General features: G+C 37.0%; 1 protein-coding gene across 5 annotated transcripts in view; it reads left to right on the top strand.

The window, feature by feature from the left end:
* QKI (QKI, KH domain containing RNA binding) overlaps nt 1-12,546 on the top strand; it is a 139,178-nt gene that overhangs the window by 46,766 nt on the left and 79,866 nt on the right. For all 5 annotated transcript variants that reach the window (XR_014295146.1, XM_082634043.1, XM_082634042.1 and 2 more), the window contains exon 3: nt 4,446-4,562. Coding sequence is in view for 4 of the 5 variants with exons in the window: in XM_082634043.1 (XP_082490169.1) it covers nt 4,446-4,562 (117 nt within the window). In the remaining variant the exon portion in view is untranslated. The remainder of the gene's footprint in view (nt 1-4,445; nt 4,563-12,546) is intronic.

Genomic DNA, 12,546 nt, shown 5'->3' with positions numbered 1-12,546 from the left:
CTGAAACTTTATTTGTTCATAAATGACAAGAGCAGTTTATTTGCTGAGTTGGATAATGGTTTCAGATATTGGAAGAACATTGTGCTATTCACAATGAGTGGCTTTAGATGCAGCAAACTTTTAAATTTAATCTGCACTGTTAACATTTTCTCCTTTGCTGTCATAAGTCGAGTCGGTAAAACAGTATATCAAGTCAAACAAAATATTCTGGTACTGTTAATTAAAAACAGTCGTATTGCTAAGTAGTCACGACTCTTGTCTCATCTTACACATTTGCATAAGATGGCTTACTAGTGTTGACTACCACTTGAGGTGGTCCATTTTTGGTCATCTGCTAAACAGAAGACTTTATCAGTAAATATACATTTGTGTGTGTGTGTGTGTGTTTGATAACTACTAAATTGCTTATGTGATCTGATGTAAGGTTTGTAAGATATATAACTAAAATCACCTTACAGATACTAGACAATACTTAAAAACAGATTATCAATTTATTGTATGAAAAGCAATCCAAAGAAATACATCTTCTTTTTAAAATTGTTTTTCCAAAATTTTAAGCAGAAATTACTGTTTAACACTTCCTAGAAGTGTTTCACTGAAATGCTTTTGGAAATCCATTTTTATTCTCTCTTTTGATAGTGTGCCACAGAAGGTTTTGTCTTTAACTGTACATTTTTTAAAAGGTTAATGGAAAGATTTGCTATAATACTTTATATTTTGTCATTGGGAGAACTCTGTCATGTCTATTTAAAATTAAGTCAGCAGCAACAAATAGCATTAGACATGACTGTTGTTAACCTCTTCTTTAGAAATTAACATGCCACTTGGCAGAGATATAATTGGTAAGCCACAGAGAAGGTCTGTACTTAAACAGTAGAGTTAATGAATGTCTCTCTTTTTTCTTCTTTCTTTCCCTTCTTTTGGCCTTTAAAGTTGTAGTTAGCTTAGGCTGTTTGAAATGATTTTCTTTGAATGTGCTGTGACATTGGTTTAATTGAATGAAGCTGCAAAACTAGCATGATAAATCAACACAGAATGAACTTTAATGCAAGGCAAATGATATTAACTTGGAAATTGGTTGCAGTAGACGAAGCAGCTGCTATGATTAATTTTTTTCATTCTCTACTTACACCATTTTGAGAAGGATGACCTTGATGGTTGCAGTTGTATTGGAATCCCAGTGGTACGCACTGTAACACATTTGAGCTGTTTTTTGCTGGTTGTGGTGCAGTAGAGATTGGTTCATTTATAAGGTTAGGAAGATTTTGTTACAGATTTAATATGTTGGTTTTGACTGGCTTTAAAACATTTTTTATTTATTAAATAATAATTGGGAGGATTACTTAGCTATGGTGGAAGTCTTTTTCTATGTAATCTTAATGCTGTGGTTTCAGGAAAAGAGATTTAATACGTGAAAAGAATAGAATGTGCCAAAGAGGGTCTTTTTTTTTTTCTTTTTTTAAAATAAATTTATTTTATTTATTTTTATTTTTGGTTGTGTTGGGTCTTTGTTGCTGTGTGCAGGATTTCTCTAGTTGTGGTGAGCGGGGCCTACTCTTCGTTATGGTGCATGGGCTTCTCATTGCGGTGGCCTCTCTTGTTGCGGAGCCCGGGCTCTAGGCGTGCCGGCTTCAGTAGTTGTGGCTCGTGGGCTCTAGAGCACAGGCTCAGTACTTGTGGCACATGGGCTTAGTTGTTCCGCGGCATGGGGGATCTTCCCTGACCGGGGCTCGGAAGCTGTGTCCCCTGCGTTGGCAGGTGGATTCTTAACCACTGTGCCACCAGGGAAGCCCCACAGAGGGTCTTCTAAGTGTTTGTATGTCATGAAGTGGAGGCCAACCACTTTGACAGAGGACACAAATAAAAAACAATTACATATTAGTTACTTGAAGTGCTAAAGTACCTCGATTCGTAAGGCATTTTTTCCAGACATTCTTTGCCATGTTTGAGATATATAATGTATATCAACTATATGAGTTACTTCGGAAAAAGATCTGTATAGAGCACAGCTATTACTGAGGAAGAGCTGGCAAAGACTCCTTATTGTAAGAAGCAGTCAAGGTAGCAGATAGAGTAAAGGCATTTTCACAGATTTCTTGAGAGCAAGGAGAATTTCTCCTCTTCCTCTTCCTCCCCTTCCTCCTTTTTAAAAAAATTCCTAGCATCTGTTTCACTCTTTGCCACATAGGAAGCCTTGAATACATGTTTCATTAAGTTGAATTTGAAAATGAAAGGTTGTTTCCTATTCTACTGAAAAATAGCTCAAACTAAACAAAATTACACATAATAAGCATAATGCTTATAAAGTCTGGGTCTAATAATTCTAATATCTAGAGTCCTGGTGGATTTGTTTCTTTTGTCTTATCGTTTCTTCAGATTTTTGTTAATGTCATTTTACGTTCTTGTGTGTTTGGTTATTTTCTAGTGTGTGCCAGATAATGTATTTACTGAATAGCTTACAAAAATAATATAAGGCCTAAGATTATGTTATCTTCCTCCAGAGAGAATATATGTCAGCTTCTGACAGGTACCTACTGTTAACTAACAACCCAAGATCACCTCGGTACCATTTTGCTTATTGAGGTTGAGACAGTTTTGATGTTGATACGCAGAGTCTGTAAGGGCCTGGGAAATTAGGGTTCACTTTTACCCCCAGAATGCACACCCATCAGATCCCTCCCCAAAGCAAAGACCGGGGAGGGGGAGGCACTCACATCGGTAGTTACACACTCCAACCCGTGTCCCTTGAAGTTCAGGCTCTCAGCTGTCCTCTCTGGATTCAGCAAACATACCTAGAGGACAAGGAGTTCCCCAAAGCCAGACTTAACGTCCTCTTGATTCTCTGTCCTCCCTACGATCCTGAATTATCAATTCTTCACAGTCTTGCTGGGTCTCTGATGCATTCAAGCAGATGTTTTTTCCTTCTGTGTCCTATTTTACTGGAATTGCTCAGCTGGTCTGAATTACCCTTAGTACTTAACAGAGAATTGCATGAAATTTTTTAAGAGGTTGCCTTTAAATCCAAGTAGATCTAGAATTGACCAACTTCACGCAGTACAGGGTAAAAATATATTAGAACGAGGGTCTGAGAAAGAGAAAAAAACACACATATCACAGAAAATCTATCAACAGCCCTGGCTCTATGTTCATTTAGATCAGACTCTTCCTACTTTTCTGCAACTTGCCAACCCCACCTTTATATATAGTCACAGATTCTATAAAACTTCATTCCCTCTCCTCAGCTTGGGATGGAAAAACTTACATGGTAAATCCCCGGAGGGAAGAGGGCTTTCTTCCATCCTTATTCGTGTACTACCCGTCTTTCATTTGGGAATCCCTTTTGTAAGATGTGGCGGTGCTGGTGAGCAGCTAAGGCAAAGTAAGAAGCCATTGGAGTACAGAAGATTGAAGAACTGCCCTGGCTTCGTAAGCCTTGACAGCAGTAAATTCTGGCATATTAGTGTTACTAATGATACATTAACAGTAGGATTAAAATGCAAGAAAAACGTAGGAAGCATAAGAATCAGTAACTTAATTGAATAAGTTAATAGAAACCACCCATTGGTCTTTGTGGAACTGATAGTATAAACATTCATTTTTTTGGTCTTTTATGCAGATGACATGTGAATGAGGAAAATTTACTTTTCAATATTCAGAGTCGATCTCTTCTTCCCATTGGACTTTAAAAAAAAATTAACTTCTGTGAATGAATACTTGAAGTTTCTGTGGAGGGATGATAATTACTTATTTATGTAATTATTTTTGTCACTGTCCTATTCGTGATAAGAGTTAAGGTTCTTTGTCAAAGTAGTAGTATAAGCTAAAGGTAGAAATGGAAAATAGAAAGGAAAATAAGGATGCAGAGATAAAATTGTGCAAGGAGTGTGGTGAAAAAATGTAGACTCTCATGACTTAAATATTTAGTATAGGGTGGAATCCAAATTTGGCCATCAGTGTTCTGGCAGCCAACCCCAGAATACAGTTCTCTCTGAACAGTTGCTTCGGAGAAAGTATAACTTAGATAAATAAGACAGGAGTTCTCCCCGAAGGATTTCGGTAGAAAAGGCAACCACTACTTAACATAATGAACAGTTCCCTGAACCCTGTCATAAAGGATTTTGTAGAAGGGATTTGCATTCTTGGGTGGCACCTAAGATTTTGTCTTAACTCTTTAATATACTCTGTTTTAGATTGCATGTTGATGGGCAATTGAGTATAGTGCCTGTTTTAGTTAGATACCGTTGTTCCTAATCCATAATTTGTATTAATACATATGAAAATTTCAAGCTAAACGTGAGCTGCTGTAATTTCACCTCCAGTCTTGTCAAGAAATTAATAAAATTTTATTTCAACTTAATATTTTTTAAAAATCTAACTGAAGAAAGTAAATTTATACTTTAAAATAACTTTAAGTGAATAATATATGGCGATTTTTTCTCCCCTAGTTTAATTTCGTTGGGAGAATCCTTGGACCTAGAGGACTTACTGCTAAACAGCTTGAAGCAGAAACAGGATGTAAGATAATGGTCCGAGGCAAAGGCTCAATGAGGGATAAAAAGAAGGTAAGTCCTTGAAAATGGGGCAGGTCTTTATGTTAATAATTTACTTATACTTTCACATTTTAGTAACAAAATACCTAGACCGTAAAGCACTATACATTATTTCATGTCAGAAACTTTTAAACTTTTTAAAGGTGTTGTCATGATTTTCCCTTTTTGATTATCATTTTTCATTTAGCCAGCTAATATCAGTCAGTCTATGATATTAACTTTGGTTTTTACACTTGAGAAACGCCAGTTTGGAAATTAGTCAGACTATATAATGTTGTATATATAAAAGATGTAACTAAAACTTCGAAAAATCTAAAATGTTTCTTTTGATGAGATTTAAATGAGAAGGATCAAATGAATAACTTTGGATGTATGTCATCTCATCAGGAGAGTTAGTAAACATAGGAAAAAAAGGCTTATAACTAGCCATATGAGAGTCATTTTGGTTTTTACCAACACTTTGTGTTGATTTTAAGTTTTCTAGACATTTTAAAGTGTATTGTTCCTGCTTTCTGCTTTTTTTTTTTTAATCACTCTTGTTTTTCTAGTATAATAAACACCTAACTACCTACTTTAAACATTGTCTTTAGGAAGGTTTTTTTTGCCTTGTTTCTTTTTATCCAGTGATACTATGAGGCAGAATACTTTTGAAATTTCTGTCTGTGTAAAAAATGTTTGACTGATTTTAAAAAATAACCTAGATTTTGATTGCCAAAGATTAGATTTATTGTTAGGAAGGGTTTGTTGTTTGTTTGTTTATTTTTTAAATACATCGCCTTGAAAGGGATATCAAATGATAGACCCATTATGTTATGTTATGTTATGTTATGTTATTGTTATGTTAGAGCGTGTGCATTGAATCACTTTGTGGAGCTTATGGAATGAACAGCAGACCTATAAGGTATTGTGACTTCATTCTGATATGCATCTTTTTGAGCTCCTCACTTCATTTCATTTAAGCTCTCCCATAAGCTGACTGGATCTCAATCATTTTCTCTCCTTACAGACAAATAATGACTTAGTAGTTAAGTTGGAGGGAGAGGCTGTCAATGATATTGATTATCTTTAGATCTTATTATAAGCTGTTCTTGTCAGCTGAGTATAAAGATACTTTGAGGCAAGCATGTGAGTTCTCCCTAAGCATATTTAGTTGTTGTATTTAAAACAATTTTTTTTTACTAGAATCTTAAAACAATTTAAGCATATTGTGAATCAGCTGAGTGGCAATCTCGTATCGCCATGCAGTTTTGGTGCCCCTGTTTGCACTTATGGTTGTGTTGCATTAAATAATGCTAATTTAATAGCCTAGGGACAATGAGATGAACTCTCAACAACTGAAGGACAAATAAATCTTCACCAAAAGATTAGTGTATCCATCAGTTAAACAAGTTATTAATATCAGTCAGGTAACAACGCATGTTTTGCCCTCTCCTCAGCCTCTTAGTTCTGTAGTAATGGCTCTCCACTTACTCCACTCACACACTCACAGACACTGAGGATTAGAGCTTGGAACTGTAATGAGACATCGTGAGTTCTGTTTCAGTCAAGTTGAACTTCGTAGCCTGAAGAACATTTTTCTGCTGTCATCTTTGACAGAAGATTAGAGTGGTTAAGAGAGTAAGCTCTGTAACCATCTTGCTTTTGTTTGAATCTTGGTTCTGTCACTTAGCAGCCTTGTGATTTTAGCAAATTACTCCATCTCTTTGTGCCCTATAATGTAGTGAGGGAGTAGTGATGTCACTTCTCTCTTAGGATGGTTGTGAGGATTAAATCAGTTGTAAAGCACTTAGAATAGTGTTTTGACACATAGTAATCAATTAATGTTAATGATTGTTCTTAATAAATTTTATATTAACATGACTAGGTAGTACATTTTATGTTTAAACTCATACTGTATCATGGGGGAATACTACAGGTTTTTACGCTTTGGAGATGACAGTACTTTTGTTGTTGCTTTGTGACCTTTGAATATCCCATATTCTGATGGCTTTTCTGTTTTGTTTCTCCGGTGGTTGGTGTGTCCATATTCTGTCTTGTCCACTTTGTTCTTAAGCACAAATAGAAGCAGTTCACACATTTTATTTTATTTTTTTAAATATGTACTGTTGTCTAATGAAATAAAAAGTGTTTACAGATTAATGCATGAAAACAGTAATAAATTAAGACACCAACACAATTTTGACTGCAGATTATATTTTTAGTTTTATTAAAGTGCTACAGATGAACATACTTAGGGGATATCATGTTAATTTGAACGGCTATCGTATGTTTGATATTATGGTGAAGAATTTATATGTAGATATATAATGCCAAGAGTGTTTTCTGTAATCTTAATTTAAATCTGCCCATAATTGTCAACCAAGTCATTTTGGTTTATGCTGTAGTAACTCTGCCCGTTGAGTTCTTAAAAATGCTAGTAAAAGTTAGATCAAAATGGAAGGTACTATCGTTCATTGCTTGGCTGTTATTTTTAGAAAGAACATTACAAATAGAGGGAGGCAAAAAGAAATATAGTAATAAGGCCAATTGAGGTATATTTTATGTGTTTAAAGGAAAACTTTAAACTTTTCTGCAGAGTTGTCAGTTTATGTAAAACCTGAGAAAGCTAGAAAATAAACCTTAATTTACTGACTGTCCAAGGTATTATGATGGAATACTGTTTGCTGATTTGTATCCTTCATTGCTAGTCTGATAAACTCAGTGAGGGCATACCATGTCTATTTTATGGAGTACTTCCCTGGTGTTTGATGAGTACCTGGCACAGAGCAGGAACTGGAAAAAATTATCCGGGAAAGGAATGAATGTTTAGGTAATAAATGAAAGGCATAGATGGCCCGCTATCTCCACCCCATAAAAGATTTTATAAATAGAGATAATTACAAATCCTATGTGCTTTTAATTCTTTTGGGAAGATAGGCAGTGCTGTATCATTCTAAGCTGTTGGTTTTAAGTAAGGGAGCGAATGTGCCACTTTAATTTTCATTCTCTTAGATTGGTATTACTTCAGCATTATTGATGGGCACAACAGTATTGTCATTGTATAAAAATACCCAGGGCAATGGTACTGGGTAAACTCATGGAGCCTAAGAGCAAGAACTGCACTCAGACTTCGTAAAGGAGCCATGCTTGTGTTTCTGCTCCCCACTCCCACCCAGAAATGTTGACTGGTGAAATGTCTACAGTTGATCAAAGCAGGGTTAGTCAAATGTTGTGTCTTCTGGAAATTTCCAGTAAGACTCAGCAATTCTAGTTCGAGCTCTTTGCTTGAAATGAAGGGATGTACACTCAGGGAATCAGATGGCCTTCTAGGGCTGCAAATAGCAGTGGCCAGATGGTATTAACCACTTTCATGATCTGTGCAGTGTCTTATTCAGACCATTCAACAATCTCAAAAGATAGTTTTTACTCTTCTAACAGGAATGGAGGCTTAAAGGGGTCAAATAACTTATCCAGTCCCTCATTTCTAACTAGTAACTACACTCAGTATAAACATATATCTTGCTGGACATTGAAGTTCAGCTCTGCAATTCATTCTCTTCAGAATATGGGCTTTGAATTTAAAATTAGATCAATCTGTAATAAAGTCTTAATTCAGTTTTTAACTTTGTTTCCCAAATATATTTGACCACAGTCTCTCCTTTCCAAGAGCTGTCCCTGTAACTTCTTGAGGAACTGCAGTGTTGTATGGACCATGATGTATGAAATGTTATTAGAGAGGCATATTGCAAACATAGGTAGAATTTCATAACTTTTTTTACATGTCACTTTTCATATACTTACAAATTTTTCTTAAATGTCTCTTATAGTCCTATTAATTTCTTATGGTGCATATATATTTTAACTAGTTAATATGTGATATTTTTAGAAAAGTGTAAAAGTGTATATGGTCTGGGAAAAAGTATAGGCACCTGAGAGACATGGACATATATACACTACCAAACGTAAGGTAGATAGCTAGTGGGAAGCAGCCGCATAGCACAGGGAGATCAGCTCTGTGCTTTGTGACCGCCTGGAGGGGTGGGATAGGGAGGGTGGGAGGGAGGGAGGGAGACACAAGAGGGAAGAGATATGGGAACATATGTATATGTATAACTGATTCACTTTGTTATAAAGCAGAAACTAACACACCATTGTCATGCAATTATACTCAATAAAGATGTAAAAAATAAGAAAGTATAAATACCCGATTCTATCACTCTAGAGACTACTCTTACTGACAGTTTTGGTATGTTTTCTTGTAGATCTTTCTCTCTGCAGTTACATACACTTTTACATGTGTTATAGAAAGTGAATCTTTTACTATTCCTGATGCTTTATAATTCGCATTTTCTCCTGCAACCTTGTACCCTGTCCTTGTCCAGTTTGGCAAGTAACTGAGCTTTATAATGTCTAAGACTTTGTGCTGGCTGATGAGAAAGCACACTTAAAAAGATGTTTCAAGGCAATATTGATAGTATATGCAAAAATAAATTTGCTTGATTTGTGGGGGCAGTTTAGACTTTTATTTTTATGAAAGATGTTGTTGCTCTCTCAACACTTGGGAAATAATCAAATTAACACAGTTTTTTGTTTGACATATTAAAGTGGCTGTGATAGCCAGTGATATAATATCACGTACAAACATGGTCCGAACAGCCTGCTTTATTGATCTTGTTGAGTACTAGGCTTTCTGACAACCTCGAGCGTAGGTATAGTTTATTTAAAAAAAGAAAAAAAAACAACAACCACCAGAAAAACCACCTTTCATCGTGGCCCATTTTGAACAATGTGTATTCGTCACCCAGTGTTAGCATTGTCCATCTCCTTCCATGTGTGCCCACACTCCCCCTTACCCTTCCTCTCCCTCCGCCTACCAGATGATTTGGGGAGCAAATTCCAGACATAATTTCAGCTGTAAACATTTTATTAGGTGTTTCTAAATAGAAGGACTCTTTAATGCTATCATGTTTATGTTTCTTTTAAATCACCAAAACAATTTCTTTGTGTTGCTATATATCTAGTCAGTGTTCACAGTTCCCTTCTTGTCTCATAAATGTGCTTTGAAAAAAAGTTTGCATGGTATCCAAATGAGGGCCGTATATCAATACCTTGCTTAAGAGATTGATAGATCTCTTAAGCCATTCTCACCCTCACCCCCATTTCTCCTTGTAACTTATTTGTAAAAGGACTGAGTTATTTATACCGAAGATTTCCCGTGGCTTGTGCTGATTGCACTTTCATGGTGGTGGTTAACACTTACCTCTGTCCCCTGTATTTTTGGTAAATTGGTGGTGAGAAAGGTTTAATCAGATTTAGATCTCCTGCCCTCCCTTCCTCATTTCCTTTCTTCCTTTTGAAAGAAAATTTCACAAGCAGTGTTGTGGTTGTGGTACCTAAAATCTAGTTTCCTCCTGATTTCAGCAGTTACTGTTCATTGTTTTTTAGGCCCTTTATTTCAGTAGCAACTCCAAAATAGTTATTATCCTGTTTCTTTGCTGTTATTAGCTAGGTTTACTTTTTATAGGAGAGGCTGGATAAATGCTCAGTTCTTCACTTACTAGGTTTAAAATAGTGAGTTGGTTCCTACGAATCCTCCAGAGGTGAAGAATGAGTTTTTTTGTTTTTATTTGAGTATCATTATGAATGCATTTAAACAGTTTTAATGCATTTCAGTTAACTGCACTTAAGTGTTTTTAACTGATGATCATGTGGTTTGACCAGTGGGGGGCCTTTTCAAATTCACTTCCAAGTCCCTTTAACACAATCCCAGTAGTTTGGGGCTAGTCACTTTGTTTTCTGGTGTATATAATAATAGGTCCAGGCTCATCGTAAGATTTCCTCCTCAGACTTCAGATCAGCCACTTCTTTAAGGAACCCTGATTACTATTAGTGAAAAATAGTATTTGGAGGGCTTCCCTGGTGGCGCAGTGGTTGGGAGTCCACCTGCCGATGCAGGGGATGCGGGTTCGTGCCCCGGTCCGGGAAGATCCCACATGCCGCGGAGCGGCTGGGCCCGTGAGCCCTGGCCGCTGGGCCTGCGCGTCCGGAGCCTGTGCTCCGCAACTGGGGAGGCCACAGCGGTGTGAGGCCCGCGTACCGCAACAACAAGAACAACAACAAACAGTATTTGGAAACTGCATTCTGGGCTCTAGTGTTCTTCATTACTTGTAGGCCTTTTCAGGACAGAGCTAGGAGATACATAGGTACACACACACACTCAGGAATATACGTATCTTTCCAAAGTTCATGCTCATTGAAAATGAAAACTACAGTGTTTTATTTAATTAACCTTGTATCTATAGTTTGCTTCCCACTGAAAATGCTGGTTCCTGATGACCCAGCAAGATTGACTTTCTTTATTCTAAACTATACAGAACAGTCTCAGAATAACAATACAAACACTACCGCCCACAGTACAGTCGGTGACGACAGTGTGTCGCCAGTTCTTACCGCTTGGAGGGTATGTGTCCCTAGAGAGAAATCACTGTCTTTTAAAACACTCACTGGTTTCTCAGTGTATGTCGGTTATGCCATCATATGCATAAACGGTTGAGCTCATTTGTTACACTTGGTTTTCTAGGTTTACAAATTTCTTATTTTTCTGGTACTTGTAAAATATTTACATGGTTCCGAAATCAAATCTACAAAGTAGGAAATTTTCAGAGAAGTCCTGCTTTTATCCCTGTCTCTGTTATCTATCCCCCATCTTGCGGTTTGGGTGAATTTTTTATTTTGGTATTTGGCTTGTCCTTCCATTTCTTTGTTTTACATGAACAGTTACCTGAGCATGTTTGTGTGTGTGTGTAATTTCTCACCCCCTTCATAGATAATTGTATACTCTAGACTTTTCTATGCCTTGCTTTGGTTTTTTTGTTTGTGTTTTACTTAGTAGTGTCTCATTGCGTCACTTACTGGCAGTGTATAGAGACAGTCTTTATTCCTTTTAATAACTTCATCATATTCCATTGTGTCTGTGTACCATAAATGATTCCAGCATTCCCCTATTAATGGACATTTAGATTGCTTCCAGGCTTTTGCTGTAACACGTAGGAGGAGTGCTGTACTGAATAACTTTTATATACATCTTTACGTGTACTTGCTAGTTTATCTTTGGAATAGAATTCCAGAAGTGGTATCACAATATATAGTTTTGCTAGCTAGTGCTAAATTCTTCTCTTTAGGGATTATTGTTTTGCATTACTTAAGCAATGTATGTGAGAACCAGTTTCCCAACAGATTCACCAACAGAGTTAAACTTTCATGTAAGATGCTGTTAAAGAAGCTGTTCCATAAGTATATATTTCGGTGTGTCTTTAAAAGGTCCTTGCTGTTATGAGCAATGCAGCCATCTCTGATTTCCCAGTTAGACAGTTGTTTGAAATATATTTCTTATTTTCTCATTGAACCCATTTAGAATAATGGTTAGACATAGTTGAAATGGTATTACCATAACTGGTCTTAAGGTACAATATTGTAATAAACTTCTGGTTGGGCCCAAGAAACTAATTACTGTTTTAAATGTTTTCAGGAGGAAAAGTGCTGTAATTTTCTATTAGTTTACACAGCCCTTCTCAGCTAGGGCTCCTCATCTTCGAAGTTCTTCAGTTTCACTGAGAGTGGTTCATAACGAGTACCACTATAGATAGGAGAGGTTAATTATGTATAATTTATGCCTTGGGCCAGGCATTAAGTACTTGGTTCCCTGTGGAATCGGTTGAGAAAGGCTGTACCCTGTGAGGAATGGGTTTTTTCTCTGTACTTTATATCCCTGGCTTAATATCCCCCGCCCTGACCCATGCCATTGGTACCTTTGACTCAGTGCATCAGAGAGTAGGAATTTTTATGGATTCTCTCCTAAAAATGTTAATTTTAGGGCTTCCCTGGTGGTGCAGTGGTTGAGAGTCTGCCTGCCGATGCAGGGGACGCGGGTTGGTGCCCCGGTCCAGGAAGATCCGACATGCCGCGGAGCGGCTGGGCCCGTGAGCCATGGCCGCTGAGCCTGCGCGTCCGGAGCCTG

Source organism: Mesoplodon mirus, assembly GCF_964341445.2.
Source record: "Mesoplodon mirus genome assembly, chromosome: 10".
NCBI classification, from domain to species: Eukaryota; Metazoa; Chordata; class Mammalia; order Artiodactyla; family Ziphiidae; genus Mesoplodon; species Mesoplodon mirus.
This window is presented reverse-complemented; position numbering and strand designations above follow the sequence as displayed.